The sequence below is a fragment of the Callionymus lyra genome, chromosome 3, assembly GCF_982586985.1.
Source record: "Callionymus lyra chromosome 3, fCalLyr1.hap1.1, whole genome shotgun sequence".
Taxonomy (NCBI): Eukaryota; Metazoa; Chordata; class Actinopteri; order Syngnathiformes; family Callionymidae; genus Callionymus; species Callionymus lyra.
The window spans coordinates 1,196,251-1,207,348 of record NC_141820.1 but is presented as its reverse complement, the minus strand read 5'-3'; the positions used below and the strand labels follow the sequence as shown (position 1 = coordinate 1,207,348).

Genomic DNA, 11,098 nt, shown 5'->3' with positions numbered 1-11,098 from the left:
TAAAAACATCAGTTTCTATTCTAGAGTAGAAGCAGAAACACTTTTAAAAACATCAGTTTCTATTCTAGAGTAGAAGCAGAAACACTTTTAAAAACATCAGTTTCTATTCTAGAGTAGAAGCAGAAACACTTTTAAAAACATCAGTTTCTATTCTAGAGTAGAAGCAGAAACACTTTTAAAAACATCAGTTTCTATTCTAGAGTAGAAGCAGAAACACTTTTAAAAACATCAGATTCTATTCTAGAGTAGAAGCAGAAACACCTTTAAAAACATCAGATTCTATTCTAGAGTAGAAGCAGAAACACTTTTAAAAACATCAGTTTCTATTCTAGAGTAGAAGCAGAAACACTTTTAAAAACATCGGTTTCTATTCTAGAGTAGAAGCAGAAACACTTTTAAAAACATCAGTTTCTATTCTAGAGTAGAAGCAGAAACACTTTTAAAAACATCAGTTTCTATTCTAGAGTAGAAGCAGAAACACTTTTAAAAACATCAGTTTCTATTCTAGAGTAGAAGCAGAAACACTTTTAAAAACATCAGTTTCTATTCTAGAGTAGAAGCAGAAACACTTTTAAAAACATCCGTTTCTATTCTAGAGTAGAAGCAGAAACACTTTTAAAAACATCAGTTTCTATTCTAGAGTAGAAGCAGAAACACTTTTAAAAACATCAGTTTCTATTCTAGAGTAGAAGCAGAAACACTTTTAAAAACATCAGATTCTATTCTAGAGTAGAAGCAGAAACACTTTTAAAAACATCAGATTCTATTCTAGAGTAGAAGCAGAAACACTTTTGATCGACATGTTACAAAAATAGATTCTTCAAATATTTACACAAACATCGAAGGAAGGTCGTTCAGTGAAGGTCGAGGTCACGTTGTGTTGTTTGTTCCAGTGCGTCCACACAACTGCTCATGAATCAACACACACACTTGTGCACTTATATGTGCACGCACACATATATGAGGACACACACAAACACACACGCTTTTGCACTTTAATGAACATACACAGGCTTTTGCACTTATATGAACACATACACATTTATAAGGACACACACACACACACACACACACTTGTGCACTTATATGAACACATATAAGGACACACACTTGTGCACTTATATGAACACACACAGGCTTTTGCACTTATATGAACACATACACATTTATAAGGACACACATACACACACACACACACACAAACTTGTGCACTTATATGTACACACACATATATAGTGACGCACACACACACTTGTGCACTTATATGAACACACGAACACATATAAGGACACACACACACACACTTGTGCACTTATATGTACACACACCTATATAGTGACGCACACACACACTTGTGCACTTATATGAACACACGAACACATATAAGGACACACACTTGCGCACTTATATGAACACACACACACATGTTGAGGACACACACACACTTGTGCACTTATACGAACACACACATGTTGAGGACACACACACACACACATATATGAGGACACACACACACATATGTACGTGCACACTCAGACTCACACTCGCGGTCGACATGTAACAAACGACACAATTTGTGCATAAAACAAACAAATAAAGAGTCAAAGTCATGAACAACACAATCGATAAAACTAGATTAAAAATGAAATAAAAACGACGACAAAAGCAGCAACGACGGGATCGTCACCGAGGCTTGTTATCGACTCGCGTGAGGAACTTTACTTTTGTCACTGGTTTCCTGCTGAAGCTCAACATCTGTGGAGTCTGGACGGGTCTTGGTGTGAGTCAGTGGTTGAGAAACACAAACACACAACTTAAAATCACACGAGAAGAAACTGACTCGAAATATTCAAGCGTGAAGTTAATGCAGTCGACGAGGAGATCGAACCTGTTGATGAGAAGAACTTTGTGTTTCCTGGACGTCTTTACTGTGACCTTCAACAGGGGTCATGAACTTCAACTGGGGTCATGACCTTCAGCAGGAGCTTGACCTTCAACAGGGGTCATGACCTTCAACAGGGGTCAGGACCTTCAACAAGGGTCAGGACCTTCAACAGGGGTCATGACCTTCAACAGGGGTCAGGACCTTCAACAGGGGTCAGGACCTTCAACAGGGGCCATGACCTTCAACAGGGGTCATGTCCTTCAACAGGGGTCATGACCTTCTACAGGGGTCAGGACCTTCAACAAGGGTCAGGACCTTCAACAGGGGTCATGACCTTCAAAAGGGGTCAGGACCTTCAACAGGGGTCAGGACCTTCAACAGGGGCCATGACCTTCAACAGGGGTCATGACCTTCTACAGGGGTCATGTCCTTCAACAGGGGTCGTGACCTTCAATTGGGGTCATGACCTTCAGCAGGAGCTTGACCTTCAACAGGGGTCATGACCTTCAACAGGGGTCACGACGTTCAACAGGGGTCATGACCTTCAACAGGGGTCACGACCTTCAACAGGGGTCAGTCCATCCACAGAGAAGGTCGCTGGAATCATCGTCGGCATAATAAAGGGAGACTCTGGTGGATCTTGATCTTGATCTTGTTACAGGTGAGAAGTTTCATCGTCCAACACTGAAGCATGACTGAGGTCACGTGACATCACAGCCTCCACAGAACATCATCTGGAGGACGAGGAGGTCGAAGAGGAGGTCGTGGAGGAGGCAGAAGAAACCGAGGAGAGAAGGTTCGTGGTTTCTTCTGTTCACCCTGAACGAGTGTCTCGTCTTCTGAGGCGGCATCGAACCGACAACCTCTGCTGTGGTCAGACCTGAACCCCACGACCGTGCATCTGGAGGACCTGAGCCCTCAGGGTCTGGATGGCAGCCAGGATCAGCTTCTGGTGCTCGAGGGACGTGACCCCGAGACTCAGAACATCTCTGTGAAGAAGACATTCCTGTGTGACCTTTAACCTCGAAACATAAACATCAACTTTTTGTTGAAAATTGTTTGATTCTAGTTGAAAACTGTTTGATTATAGTTGAAAATTGTTTGATTCTAGTTGAAAATTGTTTGATTATAGTTGAAAATTGTTGGATTCTAGTTGAAAATTGTTGGATTATAGTTGAAAATTGTTTGATTATAGTTGAAAATTGTTTGATTATAGTTGAAATTGTTTGATTATAGTTGAAAATTGTTTGATTATAGTTGAAAATTGTTTGATTCTAGTTGAAATTGTTTGATTATAGTTGAAAATTGTTTGATTATAGTTGAAATTGTTTGATTATAGTTGAAAATTGTTTGATTATAGTTGAAAATTGTTTGATTATAGTTGAAAATTGTTTGATTATAGTTGAAAATTGTTTGATTCTAGTTGAAATTGTTTGATTATAGTTGAAAATTGTTTGATTATAGTTGAAATTGTTTGATTATAGTTGAAAATTGTTTGATTATAGTTGAAAATTGTTGATTATAATTGAAAATTGTTTGATTAAAGTTGAAAATTGTTGGATTCTAGTTGAAAATTGTTGGATTCTAGTTAAAATTGTTTGATTATAGTTGAAAATTGTTTGATTATAGTTGAAAATTGTTTGATTATAGTTGAAATTGTTTGATTATAGTTGAAAATTGTTTGATTATAGTTGAAAATTGTTGATTATAATTGAAAATTGTTTGATTAAAGTTGAAAATTGTTGGATTCTAGTTGAAAATTGTTGGATTCTAGTTAAAATTGTTTGATTATAGTTGAAAATTGTTTGATTCTAGTTGAAAATTGTTTGATTATAGTTGAAAATTGTTTGATTCTAGTTGAAAATTGTTTGATTATAGTTGAAAATTGTTGATTATAATTGAAAATTGTTTGATTAAAGTTGAAAATTGTTTGATTAAAGTTGAAAATTGTTTGATTATAGTTGAAAATTGTTTGATTATAGTTGAAAATTGTTTGATTATAGTTGAAAATTGTTTGATTAAAGTTGAAAATTGTTTGATTAAAGTTGAAAATTGTTTGATTATAGTTGAAAACTGTTTGATTAAAGTTGAAAATTGTTTGATTATAGTTGAAATTGTTAGATTCTAGTTTAAATTGTTTGATTCTAGTTGAAATTGTTGGATTCTAGTTACATTGTTAGATTCTAGTTACATTGTTTGATTCTAGTTTAAATTGTTAGATTCTAGTTACATTGTTAGATTCTAGTTACATTGTTTGATTCTAGTTACATTGTTAGATTCTAGTTACATTGTTTGATTCTAGTTTAAATTGTTAGATTCTAGTTACATGTTAGATTCTAGTTACATTGTTAGATTCTAGTTACATGTTAGATTCTAGTTACATTGTTAGATTCTAGTTACATTGTTAGATTCTAGTTACATTGTTAGATTCTAGTTACATTGTTTGATTCTAGTTTAAATTGTTAGATTCTAGTTACATTGTTAGATTCTAGTTACATTGTTTGATTCTAGTTACATTGTTAGATTCTAGTTACATTGTTAGATTCTAGTTACATTGTTAGATTCTAGTTACATTGTTTGATTCTAGTTACATTGTTAGATTCTAGTTACATTGTTAGATTCTAGTTACATGTTAGATTCTAGTTACATTGTTAGATTCTAGTTAAATTGTTAGATTCTAGTTACATTGTTAGATTCTAGTTACATTGTTTGATTCTAGTTACATTGTTAGATTCTAGTTTAAATTGTTTGATTCTAGTTACATTGTTAGATTCTAGTTACATTGTTAGATTCTAGTTACATTGTTAGATTCTAGTTACATTGTTAGATTCTAGTTTAAATTGTTTGATTCTAGTTACATTGTTAGATTCTAGTAACATTGTTAGATTCTAGTTACATTGTTAGATTCTAGTAACATTGTTAGATTCTAGTTACAAGGTTAGATTCTAGTTACATGTTAGATTCTAGTTACATTGTTTGATTCTAGTTACATGTTAGATTCTAGTTACATTGTTAGATTCTAGTTACATGTTAGATTCTAGTTACATGTTAGATTCTAGTTACATGTTAGATTCTAGTTACATTGTTTGATTCTAGTTACATTGTTAGATTCTAGTTACATTGTTAGATTGTAGTTACATTGTTAGATTCTAGTTACATTGTTAGATTCTAGTTACATGTTAGATTCTAGTTACATTGTTAGATTCTAGTTACATTGTTAGATTCTAGTTACATGTTAGATTCTAGTTACATTGTTAGATTCTAGTTACATTGTTAGATTCTAGTTACATGTTAGATTCTAGTTACATTGTTAGATTCTAGTTACATGTTAGATTCTAGTTACATTGTTAGATTCTAGTTACATTGTTAGATTCTAGTTACATGTTAGATTCTAGTTACATGTTAGATTCTAGTTACATGTTAGATTCTAGTTACATTGTTAGATTCTAGTTACATGTTAGATTCTAGTTACATGTTAGATTCTAGTTACATGTTAGATTCTAGTTACATTGTTAGATTCTAGTTACATTGTTTGATTCTAGTTACATTGTTAGATTCTAGTTACATTGTTAGATTCTAGTTACATTGTTAGATTCTAGTTTAAATTGTTAGATTCTAGTTACATTGTTAGATTCTAGTTAAATTGTTTGATTCTAGTTACATTGTTAGATTCTAGTTACATTGTTAGATTCTAGTTACATTGTTTGATTCTAGTTTAAATTGTTCGATTCTAGTTAAATTGTTTGATTCTAGTTACATTGTTAGATTCTAGTTACATTGTTAGATTCTAGTTAAATTGTTTGATTCTAGTTAAATTGTTTGATTCGAGTTAAATTGTTTGATTCTAGTTAAATTGTTTGATTCTAGTTACATTGTTAGATTCTAGTTACATTGTTAGATTCTAGTTACATTGTTTGATTCTAGTTAAATTGTTTGATTCGAGTTAAATTGTTAGATTCTAGTTAAATTGTTTGATTCTAGTTACATTGTTAGATTCTAGTTACATTGTTAGATTCTAGTTACATTGTTTGATTCTAGTTAAATTGTTTGATTCGAGTTAAATTGTTTGATTCTAGTTAAATTGTTTGATTCTAGTTACATTGTTAGATTCTAGTTACATGTTTGATTCTAGTTACATTGTTAGATTCTAGTTACATTGTTAGATTCTAGTTACATTGTTAGATTCTAGTTTAAATTGTTTGATTCTAGTTAAATTGTTTGATTCTAGTTACATTGTTAGATTCTAGTTACATTGTTTGATTCTAGTTAAATTGTTTGATTCTAGTTTAAATTGTTTGATTCTAGTTAAATTGTTTGATTCTAGTTACATTGTTAGATTCTAGTTACATTGTTAGATTCTAGTTACATTGTTAGATTCTAGTTACATTGTTAGATTCTAGTTACATTGTTAGATTCTAGTTTAAATTGTTTGATTCTAGTTAAATTGTTTGATTCTAGTTACATTGTTAGATTCTAGTTACATTGTTAGATTCTAGTTACATTGTTAGATTCTAGTTACATTGTTAGATTCTAGTTACATTGTTAGATTCTAGTTACATTGTTTGATTCTAGTTACATTGTTAGATTCTAGTTACATTGTTTGATTCTAGTTAAATTGTTAGATTCTAGTTACATTGTTAGATTCTAGTTACATTGTTAGATTCTAGTTACATTGTTAGATTCTAGTTACATTGTTAGATTCTAGTTACATTGTTTGATTCTAGTTTAAATTGTTTGATTCTAGTTAAATTGTTTGATTCTAGTTACATTGTTTGATTCTAGTTACATGTTAGATTCTAGTTACATTGTTAGATTCTAGTTACATTGTTAGATTCTAGTTACAAGGTTAGATTCTAGTTACATGTTAGATTCTAGTTACATGTTAGATTCTAGTTACATGTTAGATTCTAGTTACATGTTAGATTATAGTTACATTGTTAGATTCTAGTTACATTGTTAGATTATAGTTACATTGTTAGATTATAGTTACATGTTAGATTATAGTTACATGTTAGATTATAGTTACATGTTAGATTCTAGTTACATGTTAGATTATAGTTACATTGTTAGATTATAGTTACATTGTTAGATTCTAGTTACATTGTTAGATTCTAGTTACATGTTAGATTCTAGTTACATGTTAGATTCTAGTTACATGTTAGATTCTAGTTACATGTTAGATTCTAGTTACATGTTAGATCCTAGTTACATGTTAGATTATAGTTACATTGTTAGATTATAGTTACATTGTTAGATTCTAGTTACATGTTAGATTCTAGTTACATGTTAGATTCTAGTTACATGTTAGATTCTAGTTACATGTTAGATTCTAGTTACATGTTAGATTCTAGTTACATTGTTAGATTCTAGTTACATTGTTAGATTCTAGTTACATGTTAGATTCTAGTTACATTGTTAGATTCTAGTTACATTGTTAGATTATAGTTACATTGTTAGATTCTAGTTACATTGTTAGATTCTAGTTAAATTGTTAGATTCTAGTTTAAATTGTTAGATTCTAGTTACATTGTTAGATTCTAGTTACATTGTTAGATTCTAGTTACATGTTAGATTCTAGTTACATTGTTAGATTCTAGTTACATTGTTAGATTCTAGTTACATGTTAGATTCTAGTTACATTGTTAGATTCTAGTTACATTGTTAGATTCTAGTTACATTGCTAGATTCTAGTTACATGTTAGATTCTAGTTACATTGTTAGATTCTAGTTACATTGTTAGATTCTAGTTACATGTTAGATTCTAGTTACATGTTAGATTCTAGTTACATTGTTAGATTCTAGTTACATTGTTAGATTCTAGTTACATGTTAGATTCTAGTTACAAGTTAGATTCTAGTTACAAGTTAGATTCTAGTTACATGTTAGATTCTAGTTACATTGTTAGATTCTAGTTACATTGTTAGATTCTAGTTACATTGTTAGATTATAGTTACATTGTTAGATTCTAGTTACATGTTAGATTCTAGTTACATTGTTAGATTCTAGTTACATTGTTAGATTCTAGTTACATTGTTAGATTCTAGTTACATGTTAGATTCTAGTTACATTGTTAGATTCTAGTTACATTGTTAGATTCTAGTTTAAATTGTTTGATTCTAGTTTAAATTGTTTGATTCTAGTTACATTGTTAGATTCTAGTTACATTGTTAGATTCTAGTTACATGTTAGATTCTAGTTACATTGTTAGATTCTAGTTACATTGTTAGATTCTAGTTAAATTGTTAGATTCTAGTTACATTGTTAGATTCTAGTTACATGTTAGATTCTAGTTACATGTTAGATTCTAGTTACATGTTAGATTCTAGTTACATGTTAGATTCTAGTTACATGTTAGATTCTAGTTACATTGTTAGATTCTAGTTACATGTTAGATTCTAGTTACATGTTAGATTCTAGTTACATGTTAGATTCTAGTTACATGTTAGATTCTAGTTACATGTTCTATTCTAGTTACATGTTAGATTCTAGTTACATGTTAGATTCTAGTTACATGTTAGATTCTAGTTACATTGTTAGATTCTAGTTACATTGTTAGATTCTAGTTACATTGTTAGATTCTAGTTACATGTTAGATTCTAGTTACATGTTAGATTCTAGTTACATGTTAGATTCTAGTTACATTGTTAGATTCTAGTTACATTGTTAGATTATAGTTACATGTTAGATTCTAGTTACATGTTAGATTCTAGTTACATGTTAGATTCTAGTTACATGTTAGATTCTAGTTACATGTTAGATTCTAGTTACATTGTTAGATTCTAGTTACATTGTTAGATTCTAGTTACATTGTTAGATTCTAGTTACATGTTAGATTCTAGTTACATTGTTAGATTCTAGTTACATGTTAGATTCTAGTTACATGTTAGATTCTAGTTACATTGTTTGATTCTAGTTAAATTGTTTGATTCTAGTTACATTGTTAGATTCTAGTTACATTGTTAGATTCTAGTTACATGTTAGATTCTAGTTACATTGTTAGATTCTAGTTACATGTTAGATTCTAGTTACATGTTAGATTCTAGTTACATTGTTTGATTCTAGTTAAATTGTTTGATTCTAGTTACATTGTTAGATTCTAGTTACATTGTTAGATTCTAGTTACATTGTTAGATTCTAGTTACATTGTTAGATTCTAGTTACATGTTAGATTCTAGTTACATGTTAGATTCTAGTTACATTGTTTGATTCTAGTTAAATTGTTAGATTCTAGTTACATTGTTAGATTCTAGTTACATTGTTAGATTCTAGTTACATGTTAGATTCTAGTTACATTGTTAGATTCTAGTTACATGTTAGATTCTAGTTACATGTTAGATTCTAGTAACATTGTTTGATTCTAGTTAAATTGTTTGATTCTAGTTACATTGTTAGATTCTAGTTACATTGTTAGATTCTAGTTACATGTTAGATTCTAGTTACATTGTTAGATTCTAGTTACATGTTAGATTCTAGTTACATGTTAGATTCTAGTTACATTGTTTGATTCTAGTTACATGTTAGATTCTAGTTACATGTTAGATTCTAGTTACATGTTAGATTCTAGTTACATGTTAGATTCTAGTTACATTGTTAGATTCTAGTTACATTGTTAGATTCTAGTTACATGTTAGATTCTAGTTACATTGTTAGATTCTAGTTACATTGTTAGATTCTAGTTAAATTGTTAGATTCTAGTTACATTGTTAGATTCTAGTTACATGTTAGATTCTAGTTACATGTTAGATTCTAGTTACATGTTAGATTCTAGTTACATGTTAGATTCTAGTTACATGTTAGATTCTAGTTACATTGTTAGATTCTAGTTACATGTTAGATTCTAGTTACATGTTAGATTCTAGTTACATGTTAGATTCTAGTTACATGTTAGATTCTAGTTACATGTTCTATTCTAGTTACATGTTAGATTCTAGTTACATGTTAGATTCTAGTTACATGTTAGATTCTAGTTACATTGTTAGATTCTAGTTACATTGTTAGATTCTAGTTACATTGTTAGATTCTAGTTACATGTTAGATTCTAGTTACATGTTAGATTCTAGTTACATGTTAGATTCTAGTTACATTGTTAGATTCTAGTTACATTGTTAGATTATAGTTACATGTTAGATTCTAGTTACATGTTAGATTCTAGTTACATGTTAGATTCTAGTTACATGTTAGATTCTAGTTACATGTTAGATTCTAGTTACATGTTAGATTCTAGTTACATTGTTAGATTCTAGTTACATTGTTAGATTCTAGTTACATTGTTAGATTCTAGTTACATGTTAGATTCTAGTTACATGTTAGATTCTAGTTACATTGTTAGATTCTAGTTACATGTTAGATTCTAGTTACATTGTTTGATTCTAGTTAAATTGTTTGATTCTAGTTACATTGTTAGATTCTAGTTACATTGTTAGATTCTAGTTACATGTTAGATTCTAGTTACATTGTTAGATTCTAGTTACATGTTAGATTCTAGTTACATGTTAGATTCTAGTTACATTGTTTGATTCTAGTTAAATTGTTTGATTCTAGTTACATTGTTAGATTCTAGTTACATTGTTAGATTCTAGTTACATTGTTAGATTCTAGTTACATTGTTAGATTCTAGTTACATGTTAGATTCTAGTTACATGTTAGATTCTAGTTACATTGTTTGATTCTAGTTAAATTGTTAGATTCTAGTTACATTGTTAGATTCTAGTTACATTGTTAGATTCTAGTTACATGTTAGATTCTAGTTACATTGTTAGATTCTAGTTACATGTTAGATTCTAGTTACATGTTAGATTCTAGTAACATTGTTTGATTCTAGTTAAATTGTTTGATTCTAGTTACATTGTTAGATTCTAGTTACATTGTTAGATTCTAGTTACATGTTAGATTCTAGTTACATTGTTAGATTCTAGTTACATGTTAGATTCTAGTTACATGTTAGATTCTAGTTACATTGTTTGATTCTAGTTACATGTTAGATTCTAGTTACATGTTAGATTCTAGTTACATGTTAGATTCTAGTTACATGTTAGATTCTAGTTACATTGTTAGATTCTAGTTACATTGTTAGATTCTAGTTACATGTTAGATTCTAGTTACATGTTAGATTCTAGTTACATGTTAGATTCTAGTTACATGTTAGATTCTAGTTACATGTTAGATTCTAGTTACATGTTAGATTCTAGTTACATGTTAGATTCTAGTTACATG

The 11,098-nt window shown here is 29.8% G+C and overlaps 1 protein-coding gene across 1 annotated transcript in view; it reads right to left on the bottom strand.

Annotated features, from left to right (window-relative positions):
- Window positions 1–805: 805 nt before the first annotated feature.
- epha10 (EPH receptor A10) overlaps window positions 806–11,098 on the bottom strand; it is a 191,967-nt gene continuing 181,674 nt past the window's right edge. Inside the window, exon 18 of the mRNA XM_087786137.1 lies at window positions 806–2,874. Within this exon, the coding sequence (XP_087642263.1) occupies window positions 2,760–2,874 (115 nt within the window). The 3' untranslated portion in view covers window positions 806–2,759. The remainder of the gene's footprint in view (window positions 2,875–11,098) is intronic.